Source organism: Gossypium hirsutum, chromosome A02 (genome assembly GCF_007990345.1).
Source record: "Gossypium hirsutum isolate 1008001.06 chromosome A02, Gossypium_hirsutum_v2.1, whole genome shotgun sequence".
NCBI lineage: Eukaryota > Viridiplantae > Streptophyta > Magnoliopsida > Malvales > Malvaceae > Gossypium > Gossypium hirsutum.
This window is the reverse complement of record NC_053425.1, coordinates 78,083,987-78,107,615: the sequence shown is the minus strand read 5'-3', so window position 1 is coordinate 78,107,615 and position 23,629 is coordinate 78,083,987. Positions and strand designations below refer to the sequence as shown.

Genomic DNA, 23,629 nt, shown 5'->3' with positions numbered 1-23,629 from the left:
GGTAGTGGTAGCGATAATAATTAGGGGTGTTAAATCGGTTAATTGAATTAAACTAGCATTAACTAAATTAATCAAACTTTTTAAACCCTTAATCATTAACTGAACTAAAATTCTTCAAAACAAATTAACCGAAATTTTTATATTTTTATTTTTTTGTTAAAACAAATATAAAACATATCAAAAAATAAATTGATAATGTTCATTTAACCAAATTAACCAAATTAAAATTAACCAAAATTAACCAAATTGGTAATATATAATATTGGTTTTTTGAAAGTTTGATTAATTTGGTTAATTATCCAATTTCGAACCGAATTAACCGATAACCGAACTTTAAAAAATCATTAACCAACCGATTAACTGAATTATTTCGATTCGGTTGGTTAATTCGGTTTTAACCGAAATTTGAACACCCCTAATAATAGCTGGCTGGGGTTCTTTCTTTCACCCCCACATGAAAATGGAGTTACCTAATGATCCCCATCACCACTCCATCATATAAAAGCTTCAGCTGCTGCTGTTAGTGTTGTTCCTACAAGCTTCTATGGTTCTGGTATCTGCTTTGCCTTTTCGTGCTTCTCGTTAGTTTTGTATCAGATGGCTCTCTTTGCATCATAGAAGCTCTCAGTAGATCACAATCGGAAGGCATCTTCATGTTGTTTTGCCTTATATTAACGGATTGTGCCTACTTGATCCCCAAAACTAGAGGCCTTTCCGAGTGGTGCATCAATACGGAGGCCATAAAAGGGAAGACAATGGCTCTAAGCTTAGATAGCCTTTCTTCATCACCAAAATGTAGACCATGAAACCAATAGGCAGGACATAGACTTTGCAGTTCAATCTCATTCGTACTATTTAGTTTTTGAACCCTTCTCCACTCGTTCTTCGCACCAAAGACAGATCAAAATGCTTGGGATTAACTGTTGCTGCTAAACATCCGGACTAAACTTGGTCCATTTTAATAATCTCAAGTCATCCATCTTGGAGTAAATCAAAATCCAAAGTTAGCTAAACTTTTTAATACCTGAATGCCTGATCCAAGCCAAACCCTGTGGAACTACTCATTTGCCACCTCTAAAGAACCCACTTCAGTCCTCCGGTACCAACTGAACAAAGGTCAGCCTGGTATGTTATTACTACTATCTTCTACATACTCTGGTTTACTTTGAAAGTAATGATAATTGAAAAATAAAGTAGCAAATACGTCTTGGAATTACACACCAGCTTATTTCATATATAGTACGTATGACATCAAAACAAAAAGGCTGCAAAGAAAGCATACCAGGCACTTAATGTACCTCATCATATCTGCTTTACAGAAACCAGAAATAGCATCAGAAACGTTCCATTTCAGTTCTTTAAAGTTAGACCCTTGCCAACCACTTAAGCAAACTTTTTTATTCTTCTTGGCTACAACACCATGGATTCGAGATGAAAAGACTAGTTTTGTAGCTTGGCAATTTCAGCTTCAGACAATTTAGTTTTCCTTGCCATTTTTCTTTTCACCGCCTTTCAAGAACCGTGAGAACCAATATGCTGAAGATTTGGGATGCCGAGTGAGACCGTTCTTGTAATCTACATAAACCAAACCAAAGCGCTTGGTATAGCCTTGAGCCCACTCAAAATTGTCTAATAATGACCATGCAAAGTATCCCCTCACATCTGCTCCATCCCTGTATGTAAATATGTAAATGTAATGAACTTGAATTTCTTTCATTGACTATAAACACAAGTAATATTCAACACTCCATGCAATCGAGTGGGTTCAGTACTGAACTTTGATAATATCATCAGACATAATATATGTATAAATAAATACTAATAAAATATTTGAGGATTTAATTACACCGACCACATTCAAATAAACCTCCAAGAAGATGCTCAATTAGCAAATTTCATCCATCTTTAGTTATAAGAAAATCTCCAAATACGTGGACTAAATCCCAATAATGTTGTTTATGATGGATTACATATAAACTATCCATTATTCTCAACATTACCTTTTTATTTGATCTTTTAAAAAGATTAGGGGTGATGAATTTTCATTTTTAGTACAAAAGCAGACCCATTAACACCTCCCACATCCCATGTAAATTCCATCCCGCCAATCTCACTTGAGCTTGAGATTTTCAACATACAATCTGCAAGTTCCTGTCACCGGAATATCCCCTTGGGAACTTCCAGCTTTGTAGTTGCTTTAATTCGTAAAGTCTGCATGTGATATGAAAATTAAAAGTGGACCAACTCACTTGATTGCCTGAGCGACTGCAGCAAGGTATCCCTTAAAGTAGTGAACTCTTAATTTGTCATCAAGAATCTCATTGAGGGGCAAACTGTTGTCCTCTTCATCATCCATCCCTGCCAAAAATTTGACATAGAAAAATAGAAAAAATAAAAATCAGCGGAGGAGAAGCAAACCAAGCTTGTTTAGCAGTAAGGATACCAGTTGATTGTACAATTTTATGCCGACTACAGAAGGTTCTACAGTAGCCCGTCAACAGGCTGAACCAGAAAGATACCTCATTTATGAGGTGCTTGACCAGCTCACAAGGAATATTCCCTATGTTGCTAAAAAGAAAATGTCTTCTAGAAGTAAGAAAGATTTTTATATAGGGTGTCACCAAATAAACCATGCAGAAACTGCTTATATGAAAAATAGATGCAAAAGCAAAAGCAGAAACCATAAATTGATTATCATTGCAATTCTTAAAGTCAAACTGCATACCATTCTCGGTGATGTATATTGGGGGATTATTGTATTTTCGCGCTATATAATTGAGAACCTTCCGGAGGCCCCAAGGGACAATGTAAAGCCATTCTGAAGCTGCCTGCCATGCTTTAATATTTTAGCATATTGAAATGAGCCAAAGAAAGATGTGGTATCATATAAAATACACATGTACAATAAAGAGACAAAAGAGTATGCACCTTTTCACCAATCTTTTCACCCCCTTCCCATTCAACTGATAATTACAGAGAACATTAGTATACAAATCACAGATAGACATAAACACATAAACATGGAAATTATTACCGATTCTCTCCATCTCTTGTGCTTTATAGAAATAACTTTCTTCAGAACAACTTGTTGCATGAGTAATAAACCTTGACGTATAATGATTAAGACCAAGAAAGTCCAAAGAGTTTAAAAGCAATTTCTTTTCTTCCTCCGAGAACTTGGGAAGCCGATCTCCTAATCTTTCAAGCATAACTGCAGGATAGTCTCCATAATATAATGGGCACAAGTACCTGTAGCAATAGTATTGCAATTAGGATGTAATTTTATCAACAGGGTCAGTTGGGGATGATATACATAAAATGTTCAATAATATTTTGATTATGACAAATAACTCTTCTTTTAGCAATGCCTGCAGTTTAAATTGCTTGTTACCTTGCCATTGAACATCAAGGCCAATATAAGTATCCTCACCTATCTCACCCACAGGAGATTCTTGTTGCAAAGCATCATAAATATTTTGATGAGATTAGACATTTGAGGGACGAATTTTAAACGGATTTGAAAATTTTTCACTCATACAAAAAAAATGATTAGATAGGTATTTATACAAAGAGAAAAAATTATCTAAGGCAAGAAATAATATACAATCCCTAATTTCAAGTATATCTAATCCATAATTTCAGAGATTGGAAGAATCTCATGGCTGTCAAATATTGGCTGTCAACAGCTACTATTCAAGGCTCTCAACATTTTTACATGCAACATTTCTCAAATATAATAAAGGGAACATTTTCCATTTACATTTACGAGAACATTTGCATTAGTTTGAACTGATTTTTCCAGACCTCATAACTTAGAAATTATAGAAAGCTTGACAGATTGACTATTTACAACTAACTTATCTTTTATGGCTCCAAAAACTTCATGGTTACGAGGGAAAACAATCAATTATTTTAGAACATTATGTATCAATTATAGTGATTTAGGACCTAAATTTTAAGACTTTGAAATCATGAATATAGTGGAATATTGAATCAATTCATTGAGTAATCTTTTGTAAAGTTACAACCTACATAAAGTACAAAATAATATCACTAATTCTTAAGAGAAAAATATTGACAAATTTGACACCTAGTGATTCAAGCATCAAGGCTCAATATCAGGCTCATAGACGTGATGGACTAGGCCCAATAACTAGCTCATAGACATGACAGGCATACACTACTTCAAAGCCTAATAACAAGGTCAAAAGCCAAGCAAATCAAAGCATGACTGAATGGGATCATACAAGACTTCATTACAAAGGCCTTAAAAGTGCATACGAGGAGTAAAGGAAATCAAGATTTCAAATCTTGAAATCTTTGGTCCAAGAAACCGAATCTTGAAGTCAGTGCCCGATAGATTACATGCACAAGCTTAAACGAGTCAGTTTCGGGAGCGAATAGATCACAAGTACAAGTTCTTAAAAATCGGCTCATTGAGATGTCCACAAGCCCATAATGAAATTTGGAAAAGTGTCACAGGACTAGACCTTTCGTCTTGTAATCTGTATAGCTTTAGGCAATTCTTTCGCTTCAAATGCGACTAAGTCAGCCTAACTCTCACAAATTGAGAATTATCGCAAAATTTTTCTAATGCACCAAAATATAGCAGAAGCAATCTCAAAGACAAAAGAAGCTCAAAAAAACAGAATAGTCACAGTAAAGCAATGCATACAAGGTATTTGAATAAATGCTCTCGATTTAGTATTCACTATTAAAAAATTGAATACAATGAATTATTACAAATGAAGGGAAGGCTCTATATTTATAGTTAAACTCTCTCAAAACCAACGGTATAGATCGAATTACAACAACAGACAAGATCAAAACCTACCTACAATTAAGGGATTCACATAATCCCTAAGATTACAAAATCAAATCTTATCAAATTACTAATCTTCTAAAATTACTTTCCTTATTTACCTAGATAATCCTAATTTCTCATAAATGATTCGCTGGACCACCAAAGCTTTAAGTAGATGAGTTTCATCACTTGTTCTTCGAATCGAATCAATTCAAGTGGGTTAATGAGCCCCATTTAATATGTAGACTTCTATGAGACGCTCTTTCTACTTTAGTCACGAGCTCTGAACCGCGGCTCCTAACATTCTCCCTTACCAATTCTCACACCACCCTCGTTGCATCCTTGGCATGAGATTGTTTTGATTCGCCTCGGAACTTTCTCGACACCTTAGCCCTTTCTCGACTAGCTTCACTATTGGGTAGTCCTGCCCCTCAAAACTTTTGTTTCGGCTTCTGTCGTCTCCTAACTCGACCCATTTTGCTTCTCTTTGGTACACCTCGTTCGCAAGAGCTCGTTACTCACCCACATTCTGACTTACCTCGATCTGGATCCTCTTGATCCAAACAACCAGGCTTCGACATGCCCACATTGAACACTACACTAACCTTGAGTTTTCCCGTCAACTCTAATTTATAAGTCCCTCGGCTTTCCCACTTCAGAACTTTGAAAGGACTCTTGTGTTCTTGCCAAGCCAATAGATTAGAACGAAAAACACTAACGAAATGTTTGAGATGTACCTCACTCAACATTTATTCGTCTCAACTGGCCAATTTGCATCACCACCTTACCGCCAAAGTCTGATGCACAACCCACCTTTATCATAGGTGGTAGCCCCACTCATGACTCAACAAGTTTTTGCCCAACTAACATTTCCAAATGAGCTTCCTCAACAATCCGATCTACTAAGTTAATGTTCCTCCCATACGAAACATCCTCAGCTAGTTATATTGCCGACAAAACCTTGATTCCAACCTTCATGTCTCGATTTATCGACACAACAATTCGTGATATCAAATCATCAAATATATGAATGCAATTGACAAAATGAAAAAGGCATGCCTTAATCTTGTCATGGAAGTTCAAGCTAAAAAGAAAACCGTAATCATTTAAGTGGATTAACTCAAAATCTTTCTTGCCCTTCCACTTGGCAAGTTGTAACTCAACTCCTCGTGCTACTCCCACAGTAAAAACCTCTTTGAAATTTACCGTCTTAATCCTCTTATTCGTTTTTCTAATCAATAGACCAAGTTTGCTAGTGACTTTCTCCGATATGAACAAATTTTATGCTTCTTTATCGACAAGAGCACTTTCTCTAGCCCGCAATGTTAATATCCACAAACATCAACCATAACTGCTTGTTAGTACTCTTTGCAGGAATGAGTATTATGACTCAAGCTTTGAAGTCTTACTCTTATCGGGCTCCGCTTTCTCTCCCTTACTAGTCACGGATAACTTAAATCACTCTAAACACTCCTGCAACCTATGCGGCCCATAACACAAAAAACATTTCACTAGCTTTTTCTCACTCTCCTTGGATTTCGAGGCTACAAGAACCCTTACAATAAAACCAAGCCTCATGGCCTCTTCTTTTGGCTCAACATCCCCTTTGATAGCAGAAAACACGAATATCTTTGAACAATTCCTTACCATATGTAGACCATTGCAAATGAAGCATTTTATCTCACTCCTTTTCTCTTTTGGGTTGTTGATTTTCCACTGACCGTTTCGTGGTTCCCTATTGTCACCGTTGCCACTATTACGTTGCCATACTCGTCATGTCCTTCATCTTTCCCACCAATGCCCTTTCCATTTGGCTTTGAAGACACGAAATTCTCTTTCCTCAGAATAAGTTTAGTTAAGGATTCCCTACCGTCATGACTTTATTAAGTTCCTGGACTCTTTGTCGTTACAACTATTGCCTCACCCATGGCTTCAACCCATCAATTTTCTCGCTCAAATAAAAAATTTGGAGTATGAGTTCATTGAAATCCTGCACATACTCCCTACCTGTGACCCATTGCATAAACCGGCACAACTTTACCCGAGCATCTTCCTCGTCATACTCTGGGTAAAATTGTGCCTTGAATTCCTTTTGGAACTCTACCAAAGTCCCAGCTATGGTTCCATCACGTCTCTCATCTATAGATCTACGGTGCCATCGTAACAAAGAAACATCAATAAAATATATAGCAATAGTGTTTACCTTAATAACACCATCCATGATGCCTTTGGCACAAAAATTACCCCATTCCCCACAAAAAGTTGTCCACATCACTTGCGGATCTTGTCCCTGTAAACTCTTTCGACTTCGAGACATCTATCTCACGGTTGAGTTTTGCACCCAACACTCCTCTACTCAGTGGCTTGACACATGGCAAGCTCTCTTTTGAGCTCCTCAATTCCCCTCGTCGTGGCCATTATTTCCTCTTTTGAAGCCATCATCATGGCCTTGACAGCATCCTTCTTCCCCGTCAACTTACCCATAGTGGAATTAAGCACCTTTTACATCTTTTCCACATTGAAATTGAGAAACTCCAACACAAAATCTCTGAACTGCTCCCTCATTAAGTCTCACTTATCAATGCATCTTTCGATCACCTCAAGTGTCTCTCATACCCCCCAAAAACTCCTCAAAATTAACCACTCGTCCTTCAAAAGTCGACAACATGTCATTGATCGGCTTGTTTTCCCAACCCTCCCACGGGTGCCCATTGGCTCAATCTAATCTACAACTTCTTTCGACATCTCAAATGGTGCCTTTGTAGCCTTAGCACGAGTATCAACTGTCACGAGGCTAGACTTTTCGTCTCGCAATCCATGCGACCTTAGGCGATTCCTTCATTTCAAATGCAATCTCAAAAACAATGATTAATTATAACCACAGAAAAGCAATGCAAATAAGGTTTTTGAGTAAATACTCTTAATTTAATATTCACTACTAAAGAATGGAAAACAATGATTAATTATAAAACCGACAGTATAGACCGAATTACATTGACAAACGAGATTGAAGCCTATGTAGAATTAAGGGATTTTAATAATCCACAAGATAACAAAATCAAATCTTTATCAAATTACAAAAATTTTAAAATTACTTTATTTACTAAGGGCTAATTTCCCATAAATGCTTCGCTGGGCCACCAAGGCCTCAAGTAGATGAACTTCATCACTTGTTTTTTGAATCGGGTCAATTCAGTGGGTTAAATGAGTCCTATTAAATATGTATACCTCCATAGGACGCTCTTTGTGCTTTGGACACGGGCTTTAAATCACGGCCCATGACAAGACTTAGTTGAATATCTAGTCAAATTGTTAAAGTGGCATAGCTTGTAAACATTTTAAATTTTCTATTTAATTTTACTTAATTAGTAGATCAACATGTAAAAATTCGACCTAAGAAACCCATTTAGACCCTTGGACGAATTTCCCATTCAATTTCACGCTAAGATTTATTCACATGTTAGTTAGTTATTTGATAAGGTGTTGACTGAGTTGTCATGATTAGTTGGCACACTTCAAATCCTATTAAGATTAGGAGGGAGGCTATAAATAGAGTGCGCCCTCTTCCCCTTTTATTAATTTATTGATTATTTATTTTTAAGTTAATAAAATTCTCTTTAAGTATTTTTTAAAAGAACTTTTCCTGAGCTTTCTTTTAAAAGAGTTTTAACAATAGTTTTAAATTTGGGGAATCATCTTTTAAGCTTTTTTTTGTCAATGATTCTTTCTTGGAGGGAAAATTAGAGTCATTTAAAAAGGATTGTAGGTTCATCTTGTTTTCAAGGTTCTTAAGGGCTTCTACACGCAACTTATGTTTTTCATCTCTTTTCTTTTTTTCTCTTTTTTTTCTATTTTGTTCTTATTATTTTGAATCTAATCTTTGAATTTACTTGATTTCAAATCTTTTTTTAATTAAGAAGGGTGTTCTCATATCTTACCTCGTTAAGAAACATCCCAAAATTAGAAATTCTTTGCTTTTCTTGTTATTTGAATTCTTTTGTCACAAAACAATTTGCTTTTGGCTTAATTCTTCATTATACTAAACTGTTTTTGTTATTTTGTTTCAAATCTGATTGAAGACTTCTTTAAAGTTCAAGAACAATTCTTTCTCTTCTAAGAGACCTTATTAGATTCCTTTTTCCCACCCTTACATTTCTTTGTTGTTGGGTTTCTTTTTCATTCGTTTTCATTTAACTTTTAATCTGTTTTGTTTCTTTTGTTTAGATCTCAATTCGACATCTTCTTCATCAAAGACAACCCAAATTACTTCAAACACTGGGTTCTTCATTCTTCTTGGCTGGTTGAACTTTGTTTTGATCTGTTTTTTTATTTCATTCGATTTTAGTCTTTAACCTTCAAATATGTTCTAACTGTTTATTTTCAGTTAGTTGACAGCCTTATTTTGTTTGGAATGCATCAAGAACAAGTGCTTTCTTAATTGACTTGGATTCTTTCAAGAACCTTAATTCTTAATTCGATCTTCTTGTTCTTTTATTACTTGATTTTTTGCCCTTTCAATTTTAACTTCAATTGTTTGTGCTTCATGTTAAATCAAACTCCAAGTTTCCTTATTCGTCTAGAGCCTTAGGTCAAATTTGCGATCTTATTCCCAAACAATTTACAACTATTTCAATTCTTTCTTATTCCGCATTCGTCCCTACCACCTACTAACCATACAATTTACAACTATACATGGATTCTTTCCCAAACAATTTCAATTCTTTCTACACTTTCCCTCAAGCTGGTTTAAAAATATTTCATAGTCAGCTTGGTTTTAGAAAGTCGAATTGTTTTCTCAGTAGTCTCTTTGTAAGCAAATCAGCTACTTCATCTTCAGTAGGAACCTATGTCATGCACACTAAACCACCTATTTTTTCTTTATTCAAATGTTTGTCCACTTCAACATGCTTCGTACGATCATGAAGAACTAGACTGTTAGCTATAGAAATAGTAGCCTTATCATCGCAATCCAACTTGATAGGTACGAGCTCTGAAGCTCTCAACTCCTGTGGTATTCTCCTAGTCCACATTACTTCGCAAATGCCATGAGCACCAACCCTAAACTCAACTTCTGCACTACTCGCAACTACACTCTGCTTTTTACTATGCCAGATTACTAAGTTATCGCCAACATATATACAATATCCCAAGGTTGATCTCTTATCAATTATACTCCCAACCCAATTTGCATCATATAGCTTGAATTTGAAGATGTCCTTGAGATTTAAAGAACAACCCTTTGCCTGGTGTCCCCTTTAAATACCATAGAATCCTATAAGCAACCTTAAAATGTTCAGGACCAAATGAGTGAATGGGAGTTTCTGCCAATTTGCAATCCATAATGTCTGGTCATCAAGTAAATCAAATACATACGTTGATTTACAATAATTCCCCCATTAGACCTCACAAACTCCATTCTAAGGAAGTATTTTAGAACTACGTTTTTTATTTCAAATTTCTTGGCTAATCTCATTTTCAATCTATCCATCTCATCATAATCTCCTATTAAGATAATATCATCAACATATACTATTAATATAGCAACCTTACCTTCTCCTGAATGCTTGTAAAACATGGTGTGATCCGCTTGACTTTGTATAAACCTATACTTCTTTACTACCTTGCTAAAACGTTCAAACCATGCTCTAGGTGACTGCTTGTATCCATACGTCCTTTTTTAGTTTGCAAACTTTTCTAGCCCCAAGTTCTTCTTCAAAGCCAAATGGTAGGCTCATAAATACGTCTTCTAGATCTCCATTGATAAAAGCATTTTTCACATCAAGTTGATACAAAGGTCAACTAGAATTCATAGCAAGAGATAACAAGACTTAGATTGTATTTATCTTCGCAACAAAGGAAAAAGTTTCTCGGTAATCTATCCCATAAGTTTGAGTAAAGCCTTGGGCTACTAATCATGTCGTATACCTTTCTATACCAGCATCTGCTTTACTTTTGACCGTGAATACCCATTTGCTCCCTACAACCTTCTTCTCAATGGATAGTTCAACTATCTACCATGTACCATTCATCTTTAATGCCATCATATCTTCAAATACTGCCAATCTCCAATTCCGCTCATCTAGTGCTTCCTTAATATTTCTAGGCACCATAATGTTTGAAATCTTAGAAGTGAAAGCTCTATACTTGGTAGAAAGGTTGTCATAGGAGATGTATTTGACAATTTGATGTTTAGTGCAAGTTCGGGTTCTTTTCTTAAGGCAATAAGAAGATATGATTCTTGAATAGGAATAATAGGTATTGGGTTTAGACTAGATTCAGGAAAAGCAATTTCATCAGGATTCAAAATAAAAGGCAAAAAGGATGAAGGATCAATGGAATCCAAATTACCTAATATATTTGGATGAACTTCATTCGAGGATTTGTTATGGTTGTGTGCTTGGAAGAACAAATGATCTTTACTTCTGTCAAGGATATTTCTCCTAGAATAAACCATAGGCTCAAGATTGGATCAATTTTTTTGCCATTCGTAGTATTTCCATATATGATAGTCCAATATCAAATTCAGTGTTTCCAAGTTGGTTGACCCTAGTTCCCTTATCCAATTTAGTAGGTTTTGTTTTGAAGAGTCAAAAACTATTTGCGATAAAGGTTTTATTTCCCAAAAATTCGGTTCCTCTAATTTCTCCACTTGAATGAAACTTTTGCTGAAAAAAGTAAATTTTCTAAAAAAGTTGCATTCACTGTCATATAAAATTTCGTGGTACATAAATTATAAAATTCATACCCTTTTTTATTAGGAGCATATCCCAAGAAAACACACTTTTTTTCCCTCGAATTTAATGTAGACTGATCTTTTTTAAACGTGCACATAAGCTATGCAACCAAAGATCCTAGGAGAAAAAATATTGATAGATATGACACCTGGCTAACGATATAATTTATAGCCATACATGGATTCTTTCCCAAACAGTTTCAATTCTTTCTACATTAAGAATCATTTTACCCTTGATTTTAGGACTGACTTAGAGGATTTTATTGCTAATATCCTAGTTTATAATTTTTGGTTGTATATAGCTACCTAGGTTTGTACCATTGTTACATACAAGTTACTCAAGAAAATGTTCATGGTTTTTCCATCCTCTTTTTGTCATCTTTCTTTTCATATTTTATTAGTGCCAATGTTAGCTTTTGGGTTATTGATCTTGTGACCATGCAGAAACTTACTAGAGACACAAAATGCATTGTCGTTATTTATCCCAATTACTGTTTCAAGACCAAGATTCAGGGAAGAAGACTGGACTTGCTAAGGAAAAGGTGGAAATACTCTCCAGTAGTCGAGTCCTCAGATATCAGTGAAGAAAAGTTGGAAATACTCCAAAAATTAGTCGGTCAAACTCAACTTTCAACCCTTGCTCCTTCCTATGTAGCTGGATCCACGTCCTTGGCTCATAAAGGTAATGATTTATGCGCCTTCAATGGCAGAAAAGCAAAGTTAATTGATTGTAATGTGGATTCAACAACAACCAACCAAATGACAGTTGATGAAACTTTATTTGACCACCAAGAAAAAGGTATGCGAACTGAAAAGATCACTATATAGGCTCAATCTCCCTAAGCTTGGTTTGATAGATTTATTAAAGATGTGAAAAGACAAGGATATTTTCAAAGTCAAGCAAAACATACTTCATTCATCAAACATACACAAGAAAGAAACTCTCCGCCTTTATTATCTATGTAGATGGTACAATCTTAACAAGGAATGATATTGTGGAGTTGAATTTTCTAAAGGACTATTGGTAAAAGAATTCAAGTTCAAGGACTTTAGACGAGTCAAGTATTTCCTAGGGATGGAAGTAGCGCATTAAAGGAGTCGAATTTTGTATCTCAAAGAAATTTTGTACTTGATATGTTAAAAGAAACAAGAATGCTTGGATGTAAACCAACAAGTACTCAATGAACACAAGTCAAAAATTGGGATCTAATGAAAGTAATCTAGTGGACAAAGGCAAATATCAGAGGCTCATTGAAAAATTGATATATTTGTCACACACTAGACCCTGTATTGCTTTATTAGTTAGTGTTGTGTGTCAATTCATGATTCTGCAAGACCACATGAAAGCAATCTATAGAATTCTAGGATACTTAAAGATGACTCTTGGAAAAGGTCTCTACTTCAAGAGGAATACAAGCCGATACATTGAAGTTTTCACTAATGCAAGTTGGGCAGGCTTAGTCATTTAAATAGTGGTCATGTTGCGTTTGCGGCAATTGTGAACACAACAAATGCTATCTGGGTCATTACGATCATCACGATCATTAAGGCCATAACACACCTTATTTAAAGGAATACATGAAATAATAAAACCCTAAGTGAAACTGTCAGATTTCAGTTTCCTAATTAAGGAATATTTGAGTGTATCAAGTAGGATTCTGTAAATATTTTATCCCTAACTTTAAGGCTGTTTTTAGGTACAACATCCCTAGAATTAGTCTGTTTCCTAGTGTAAAGTTTCTTAAGTTAGGCTCACTATGTGTATAAATATTTATGTAATTTCTTGTGAAAAATAATCGAAATAGCCTGTTTTTAACAGAAACTTCTATAAAAAAAAATCCTAAAGATATCTGGGTCTCTCTCTGTCGAGTCCTAAGGTTACATTCTCCCTTTGATGAACTGAAGGTTTCAGTCTCCTTTCAATGAGCTGAATCAATCCCATACATACAATCATAACAAAGCTCAAGCCCAAGACTTTTAAGCTTGAGCTCAATTCAAAATAAAAATCAAACTGCTTGAAATTGCTCAATGAGGCTCAGTTAAGCTCATATACCTAGTAAAAATAAGCTTGATTCTCATACTTGACTTCAAACTCAATTGTTTATACTTAAGCTTGAGTTCAAATTGAGATTTTCTAATACTAACTAGAAACTAAATATATTAAATAAAAAAGTAAAAAAGTTCTATTATGTTCACAGCTAATCGAGGTCCAACATGAGGATACTCAAACTCAACTCACTATATAGCCCAAGCAAAATTCGAGTTTCCTAGTAACAAACCAAAATAGCTAGCTAGTGGAAATGTCTCATTCACACCCTAACTTGGCTACATCAAATTTGAATCTTCTTTCTATATGTTTAAGCTAAAAAAAAAAACAGAAAATCCAATTAAAAATTTCATGTCACCAACAATAAACTCTACTCTTTATATAGGTGATCAAAATAATTAACTTGTTATCTAAAGTGAAAAACATTGAACACAAGAAGAAATACCATCCAAGTTGAAAATCAAGGCGCCTTGCTGCAGCAGATTTATCTTCAATTTTATCAGAATTAGCCTCTGCCCATTCACAATCTAGCACCAACCCAATTTGTCCACCTTGCTTATCCTAGAAAAGTATAGCAACAGCAGTGGCAGAAAGAATGTTATTCTTGTCATTATACATATAAGAGTTTTCTTCTTTTTTTTCCCATGGAAAACTACAAATGACAATCATATGATGATCACAAAAAGAAAAAATATATTGGCATGGAAATGTAATTTGTAGTATGTCCTGGATATAAATCTTTGCCTTCATTTGGAGAGTCTTAGAGAATGAACAAGATAACCAAATGAGACAGCTGTATATAAAGGTGGGTTTCATCAAAGAAACAGATCTAAATTTTACATTATAACTTTGTTTGAGGTGGTGAAAAATTATACTTGAGAGTTTGAAGCTATGTTATTTACTAATGACAACAGGAGGTATTCAACTAAAAATAATAACCAGTAAAGATTATATGTGCAACCACATTCAAAATTTTATATGCCTTAAAGGCCTACATCATCAAAAGTGAAATAAGTCCATAACCTAATGCTGGCATTTGAACATGTAATCTTTTGGAAATTAAAAAGAAACGAAAAAGTGAACATCCTCGAAGAGTTTGCTAGATTAGATCTCAAGTCTGCCTTTTCCCTTTCGATGGCAAGAGGTTAGTTTTTCCAACAAATGAGAACAAAGAAAGGAAATCAGTAAGAACAAAGGATGTTAAAAAACTGTAAAAGAGTTCCTCTAAAATTTCAAGCACCTCTTATTTTTGTAGTTTATGATCAAATAGAGAATTTCAAGATATAGCACAACATGACCAATGATTTCTATTTTTGATGATGGATGTTTACTGACTCCCTAACTCTTTCTCTAGATCTGTTCATTTTACAGTACCTTGTACTTGCTTCTGTATATTGAAACAGCCGTTGCATGGGCCAAGATCTGATGATGCGCAGCCAAATATGGTTCTGCTGAAGAACCTTCACGTCTTCCAGGAGCAAATATCCCAGTATCATACCCATTCACTGCAGTTTGGAGCGGTTCGTTTATAGTGATCCAGTTCTTTACTCTGTCACCAAAGTGTGAAAAGCAAGTATCTGCATAGATGGCAAAGTAATTTCTGGAAATGACCAAGTAAAAGCCATTCCAATGTTAGTATACATGTTATTAGGTTCATAAATCTTGTAGTGACACTAAAATGAAATAATTTACTGTGAGATTTTCCCTGATGTTAAGAGAGATAATAGAAGCAAATGATACATATAATCTATAATTACTGTGCTCTTGCCCTAAAAGGATACAACTTTATCCATGCTATGCTATGCTATGTTACCCGAATCCCCTTTCCCCAGCCAAAAAGAAGGAAAAAGAGAAAAAAAAAAAGGGGGGGGGGAGTCATATAATTCAAATGGACTTGATCTCTAACCTCATAAGAATATTTCTAGTGATATTACTAGAACTTTCAGTTAGGATCGACCATTAAGGTTTCTTCATATATTCTACACTTGACATGTGAAATACAAGAAACTTGTCTCTATGCAAAGCTATGAATTACAGCTCCAAAGGCAGGACCAAACTGGGTGATCTAAGTTTGAATAACAACCAATCAATAGCAACCTGCATTACACTGGCAAAGAAGTGTAAAACCCAAAAACTATGGTATCATCTAGTAAAGAATTTTATTATTAGAGAAACTTCAGCAGGATTACCTTGCCATTTACAATAAGCTAGTAACGTGTTTATAGTACCCCAGGTGGCTTAACAACTTAAGACCGATATTAGAGAAAACTGTTTGATCGGAACTCCAAGTTGATTTCATTTTCTGAATAATAAAGGAAAAGGGTTGATGCTACACAGAGGAAAATGTGAACTTACGACAAAAAACAATTTTCCCAAAGACTTGTTAAGGGAAAACAATGCAGCATAACAGATCTACAACGTACAAGGTATTATTATTTTAGTCTTCTTCCTAGACACGATGTCATCTAAATTTAAGGAAAAAGTAGGCTCGAGTCTGCAACATCAATAGAATGTTACAAGGAATCTTCCTAGAAAATGAAATGAAATAGATTCTAACTGATTCTCTGTCTCAAGGTATTCTAGTTTCCCATGTACATAAGAAATGAAAATGACTTGTGTTATATTAGCATTCGTGACAAAAGGGTGCTAATAAAATATAAGTATCTTCTTCTTATTCTTACTTGCTAAGTCCCTTGTGCATGTCAACTTTTACCGGTACCACCATTTAGCCACAAATAAACAAGCATGTATTCATATTTTCTAAGGGTGTTCCTTCATTTGGAATTTACAATCTCATAACACCTTGATGTGGGATGCAATATACCTAGCTTCAATATCTTTCCTTTGATCATGAGTGTCAAACCACAAATTTCTGCAACTTCTAGAGGCTAGCTAATGATCAAAGTTAGAAGTGGGCCAATAACCACGAAAGCATCAGGCAATCAAAGAATAATATCAGTATGGAAATCTATATGTGCTTTGTCTAAAACTAAAATAGAGCTAAGTATGTGGACTCTTGTCAACAAACTATTAGTAGGCAAGAAACATATTATGTGATACCCAAGTTCCAACTAAGGGTGTATATAAGCTCGGGAAAAACTTGAACATGGTCAATCAATGCCAATCCAAGCTTGAGAACCAAGTTCAAGCCTCTTAATGCCCAACTTGAGTGCTTTGTGAGCCTAATCGAACTTTTTATTTTTAATATAATCTTTTATTACTTTTAATCACAAATAAAAAAACTCAATTTGATCTCAAACACACAATCAAATTTGATATCAACCATGATAGTTGAGTTCATTTTTACTAGGTAAACAAGTCTAGTTGAGAGATATTGGATGGTGTGGTTTAAAAATGAAACTTAGGGCCTGTTTGTTTTGTTGAAAATGACTTCCAGAAAATAATTTCAAGCATAGACTTGTTTTTTGGAAATTTTGATATTTTTTGTTGTTTTGATGATGTGCAAATATTTTTTTGTTATTTGCTCAATTTTCAAAAAAAGATTTACATTATTAAACAAAGGAGAAATTCAATGGAGATTGTAAAAGTTTTTAGACAACCCTGATTGTAACAATTAGATTGCTTCCTTAAACCTAACATTTTAGGAAAAAAAAACTTTCGATTGCTTCTCTACTTCCATATTAGATCAAAAGGATATAGGATTAAAGAAGACAAGATGGAAAATCATACATTTTTTCTCCAGGATGAAGCACACTAATTCAAATTTGTAATGGGTTTAGTTATCACAAAGAAGTTTTGTTAAATTTATGGGCATTTCTCAAATTTGGTTGAACCAAGGTTCTAGTTAAAAACAAAAAAAAAAACAAACAATGAAAGAAGAAAATATGGAAGCAAGAAAGAGGAAGAAGGCAAAGTCGCCAATGGTATCACTGGTGAGAAAAAGGAGTGGCAACAATATTCCTTATAGGTGTTGAATGCATGTTGTCAATCAAAAGTTAGCAAAAAGGTCTGTAAATTGTCTTTTACTTTAAAAACGAGGTTTATTCATTGACTTGCAAAATGTTTTACTTTGACCATGTTCATTTTCTTCAAACAAGCACGAAAAAATTTTGAAAAAAGGTTTGTGGGGACAAACAAACCTTTTACTGTGCTCAAGCAAAGTTTGATGTAGTGAGTTGAAGCTGAGCTCAAGCATTTCACTATTTGAGCTAGGCCTGGCTTGATTACACCCCTAGTTCTAATAGACTATCAAATAATTCATTAAAGGCATAATACTTACACAATTTGCTTATCTAACCACCCTCCAATTGATTCTTGAAGATGCAAAGGGAGATCCCAATGGTACAAAGTTATAAAAGGTTGAATGCCTGCAAAAATGAGACCTTTGATTAACATATGTTATAATCATAGCTACGGCAAATTAAGTACAAATGGTTCCATACCCTTTTCAATAAGAGCATTAATAAGGTTGCTGTAAAAGGCAATTCCTTCTTCGTTGACTTTGGTTCCAACACCATCTACAGGAACAACATAAAATAGTATAACAATTTCATTTGTCACCAAACTCAAGGTACACCAAATTCTATAAGCTAAAAGCATAAAAGGAATTCACACTTCAAATGCAAATAAAGTAGCCTATGGGACATGATTGAGTCTTAGATCTTCATAGTGGAGGTCAAAATAAGATCCCTAGATCATCCAAAATTATATTATTAAGAAAAGGAATGTTGCATCCATTTAGTAATAAAAGCATAGAAATTGGGTACGAGTTGGGGAAAAGTTTAAATGAAGAAAATAGCCAACTGCAAATAAAGATAGATTTAAAACCTATTAACACCTCTCTATATCCTTCGCTTATACATCTCACAGTCACATGGCAAACTAGTTTTACTATCCACTCATCTAAAAACTAACAATTACTTGGTTTTGTGTACCAAAGAAATGATTGTGTCAACTATTTATTATTAGATAAACATTTATGTCACACTTTCCCATTAAATAAGTTTTACACATATACTTAATGCTTGAGACAACCAGAAGCTGGCTTCTTTTAGTGAGAACCAAATGTTGCATTTTCTTTGTATAATAATGCAGACATCACATCATTTTCTATGGAAACCCTGATTGTCCCATTTGTTATAATAACACGAAGTATGCATCACAATAACAAAGATAAAATTTGGATGACAATCGAAAAATTCATTATAATTAAAACTTCAAAACTAGAATACACCTTCTCTTAAATTGATTGTTGCAAAATTCAGCCCATCAAACCTCCTAGTTACTACAAAATCTTCGAACTAAAATGCCAACTAGAATATTTCTATGATGTGGTCAAGGATAGATTAAAAGATTTAATAAATATTTCATCCAAAAATTCATTATAATTAAAACTTCAAAACTAGAATACACCTTCTCTTAAATTGATTGTTGCAAAATTCAGCCCATCAAACCTCCTAGTTACTACAAAATCTTCGAACTAAAATGCCAACTAGAATATTTCTATGATGTGGTCAAGGATAGATTAAAAGATTTAATAAATATTTCAATGACTTTTAAATTTAGTTAACTGACGAGGACTATTTTAGGGAATCAATAGTTCAATACTAACATTTGGTCCAGACATGATATAGAATAAGTGAACCATAGACAGCCAAGAATTTTGTTAAAACAAAAAGGAATGAAAAATCTTACATGCTATGATAAAATATAACATGTCCATCAAGTCTTTCCTATATCTAGAATCAAAATTAAGGTGTATACATAAGCATAAAAACTTCCCATGACCACCCTTGGTTCTAGAAAGCTCAACCAGAAGTGCAGAAAGGATTTACTAAAGAAAATTGATGGAAACAAAGCAAAAGGGAAGACCAAATTCTGCATTTCAAAAGGAGAAGACTAAATTTTGCACTTATGACCAACTACAATTCTTTTAACTAGAGAAACTTACGAAGTAGAAGGAGGCAAATGTTTATTCTATGAAAATTTTTAATATTATAACATTACACAATCATTAACCATCTACAAGAACAAATAAATTAGAGAGAGAGAGAGAGGTAAAATGAAGGCATTTACTACAAGGGCATACCAGGAAAGATACGAGACCATGATATGGAGAACCTATAAGCATCAAATCCAAACTTGTGTATAAGGTTGACATCTTCCTGTATAACATTAGAAAATCAAAAAATCGAAATCTGAAAGACCAGTGCGAACAAATATGCATTATATCATAGTAACGAACATTATGATAATTGTTTGAATGTTCATGTCTACCCCTAGTCCCTGTACTTTTCAAACTTTTCAGATTTGGTCTCCCTACTTTTAATTTCAGGAATTTAGTTCCTTGACTTATTTGATTTAAAAATAATAGTCCAAATGATAACAATGTTAATTGACTTCTTTAAAATTTAAATATATGTTATCAAATGGACTTTAATTTTTTAAATCAAGGTATTCAAATATAATGGAAGTTTGTGAATAGTGTTAACATTTGGACTTTAATTTTTAAATCAAACAATTACAAGGACTAAATTATTGAAATTAAAAGCAAAGGCACTAAATTTCAAAAGTTCGAAGGGTACAAGAACTGGGGACATAATTAAACCTTGTTCGTGTGATAATAGTTCAAGAGAAGTTTTCACCACCACCCCTCCCATCTAGAGTCACTCAAAGGCATAAAGAACTTTCGAACTGATAATATCTAGGAAATAAGTTATACTGTTCAACACATGATACCTTTTTTCATAAACAACACCTACTTTTTTCCTAAAGATCCACTTCCCAATATAAAAAAGAGCACCAGATCTCCTGAATTAACTTAATAATAAAATCAAATTTAAAAATACAAAACTTTAACTTCTTAGAATGAACAAATAAGAAACACAGCATAACATGGCTAATCCTATATTACCCACCTTGTATCGATGATAATGATCAACTGCCACATCACCACTGCTTCCATCAATAATTTTTCCTAGAAAGACACAGTTTGCCAATCAAGTTCAAATGAAAAATCCCCTTATATCAAATTACCAACCCAAATAGTTACAGCAACAATTTGTCAGTTCCACTTCTCCTATATTATTAGTAGTTGTTGTTTTAAAAGAGAAAAGACATATACCTTCAGTGTGTGAAAAAGAATCCCATATGCTAGCACCCCTGCTACCCTCATTGCAGGCTCCTTCGATCTGAAAACATGAAAAAAGTAGCTAAACTCAAAAATCTAAAAGGATTTAATTATTTATAATGTGCCGGCTGCTAAAAGTCGAGTAAGAGTTAGTTTTTGGTAAATAAGTATCCAGAGGCAGATTGGTTGCTCCAACCCCTAAGGCAAGGCAAGATTTACATCTCAGAAAGCTTCATTGCTGCTTTCGGGATTAACATCAACAAGAGGCCACCAGTGAGACCCGAATCCAAGCATTTCATAATGAGGAGAGCAAGATCAAGCAATTAAGCCCTCGATGGCAATCCAGTAAGATGTTAAAAAGAAAATGCCATATTTTTACATCTCCACTTCATAAGTTCATAAAGAAGTATATTTTTATTTAAGAAGGTTTCAAATCCACCAAAAAAACAAAATATAACAACAATAACAAAGGCTTAATCTCTTGAAGTCTTCTCATCAGTTGAATTGCTCTGACTTTTTTATTTCATATAATTGCTAAATTGTAGCATTCATTATATTTCTATCAAACTTATTACTATGGATTCATGGAATGTGGATCGAAGAAACCAGCAAATATATATGGAGCCTTCTGATTTGTTTCAGAACCAGATATTAACTAGTGAGGAAAGCTTGGGTCATCCAATGACGGGGATGAACTTAACAAAAGGGAAAAAAGAAAACACTAAAAGTTAAATTGATGTGAATGGCGATGCTCATTGGATCATTAATTTTTTTCCTATTTTTTGAAAAAAATCTTTAAAAAAATGAAGGAAACTGGAACCTATAATGAAATCTCAAAAGAAATGAAGAGAAAAGACGAGAACAGAAGTCAGAGAAATTTGGAGAGACAAATCGTAAACTGAAACAGAATGCATGGCTTGCGTTTTTTAAGTTCCGCACATAGATAATATACCTGATATGCAGCAGTGGCAACCCCAAACACAAAATTAGGAGGGAAGTCAGCTCTGCACACTTCTTCTCCTTCCCCATTTTCTTTAAAAAGTTCCTTCTTTGCCATTTTCTCTTTTTCCCACCCTATTATCTCAAATCGCAAACAGAGAAATCTGAAGAAAGGGGAATCAGTTGTTGTATATTTATGTACTTATGCTTCTAATCTACGTCACAATTTCAGATTTCCGACTCAACGATTCCAGATTCCAAATAATTACTTTTCATTAGTTTTTTTTTTAGGTTAATGTCAAGTTTAGCCCCTAAATATTAGCTGATTAACAATGTGATACTTGTACTAAAAAGAATTTGATTAATTTGCTACTTGTACTATTTGTTATACAATTTAGGCTATTTTATAGAAATCATCCTAGTTCAAAAATAATCAACTAAATTACTTGAAATAAACAGTCCCCAAAGCTAATAGATACTAGATGGTCGGCACCCACTTAATTTCTAACAGAATTATTGCCTCATTATTGTGTCACGGAGTAAAAAATGACTTTTTTGGGTTTTGGACATCAGATGGCTAGCACCAATGTATTTTTTTTCCAAATCGTATCATACTGATATATATGTTATACTAATATTTTAAAAAAACTAGGGTGTCATGACATTGATAGTTGGCACCCCTTTTCCTAATAAAAAAATTTGGATGCTATGACATTAATGGCCAACACCCCTTTTATCAGTTCAAAACATAATAATCATTTTGGGTGACGAACTTCCATTATTAGGCACTGAAGCTAGTTATATATAATTTTTTTTTGTTTTCCATTTGAGTTTTTTGTTTTATTTATCAGTTGAAAACCAAAATTAAGCATATCAGAATTTTGTTTGTTAAAAAGGAAGTAAATATTGTTGAAGATAAGTTCCAAATTTTGTTAGTGTATGTTCATGTCAATAAAGAAATGATAAATGCAGTTGAAGAATGTTGTGTCTTTCAAAGTCACTAAAAATCAGAATAAGATTCAATAAGCATGTTTGTTGGCGAATTTGAAATAGAGGATTAGTATAAAGATAGCTACCCGTTGTGGAAAGCAAATGTTAAGATTATTTTACAAATTTTTGATTTTAACATATCCGCTCAAGTTCTCGAAAATGGAGCTTGAAGATGATGATGATCTAGGGACAATGATAGCAATTTATTGCCCCTTGAGATAAAGAATCCAAGCCTGGTTGAGTTGTTCGTTGAGATAGCTGATCTGGAACCCATTCAAGTTGTAATTCCAGTAAGTCAGCGTTTTAGATTTGATTTTGATCTTAATGTCTATTAGGAAGATCAATCAGGCTCTGAAGGGTCACTATAAACTCCTGAAAATCAAAACTACGGTGGATGTTCGTATAACATCCCAATCATGTGTCCTCGTCTAGAGATTCATCTAAAGGTGTTAAGCACCATAACAGATGGTAATGAAAGGTCCAGTACTAAAGATCAGTCCTACCATGATAAATGAAGATTTTAGTGACTCTGATTTGGATGAGATCCCTAAAAATAAAGACGATGAAGGCATGATGGAAGGTGAAGATGTGCACCCCATTCGACTGGGAGCACGGGATCCGGTATAGTTATCCATAATAATCTAGGATCCTTCATGTCTGACTTAGATCCTGATATGACACATGCACACGAGTTTCCCAAATATCAAGATATTGTGCCTGTTTACCTACTAGATGGAGAATCGGACGCTGAAGAGTTGTTCGTAGGACAACAATTTAATAATAAGAAAGACAGTGTAAATATAATAAAACAATGCATCTTGAAGTTAACTATCGACTACAAAGTCACGAAGTCTACACAGTCTTTATATGTTGGAGAATGCTAGAAAGCCTCAAGTGGCTGTAACTGGTGTGTTTAGGCTGCATTAATGTAGCGGATTTAGATGTGGACAATTAGAAAAATAAAAGGTCCTCACACATGCACAGTCGCTCGTATATCTCAAGACCACCGAAAATTGGATGTGAAAA

General features: G+C 34.2%; 1 protein-coding gene across 1 annotated transcript; it reads right to left on the bottom strand.

Annotated features, from left to right (window-relative positions):
- Positions 1-1,207: 1,207 nt before the first annotated feature.
- On the bottom strand, positions 1,208-21,887 carry LOC107951944 (beta-glucosidase 42). Its single transcript, XM_016887131.2, has 13 exons — positions 21,627-21,887; positions 20,669-20,735; positions 20,463-20,521; positions 19,634-19,709; positions 17,988-18,062; positions 17,825-17,912; positions 14,959-15,184; positions 14,030-14,145; positions 3,035-3,249; positions 2,929-2,963; positions 2,726-2,828; positions 2,250-2,358; positions 1,208-1,673 (listed from the first exon to the last, which is right to left on the bottom strand). Exons 1-13 carry the CDS (start codon positions 21,729-21,731, stop codon positions 1,478-1,480), a joined length of 1,470 nt encoding a protein of 489 aa, XP_016742620.1. The 5' UTR covers positions 21,732-21,887; the 3' UTR covers positions 1,208-1,477.
- Positions 21,888-23,629: the final 1,742 nt, after the last annotated feature.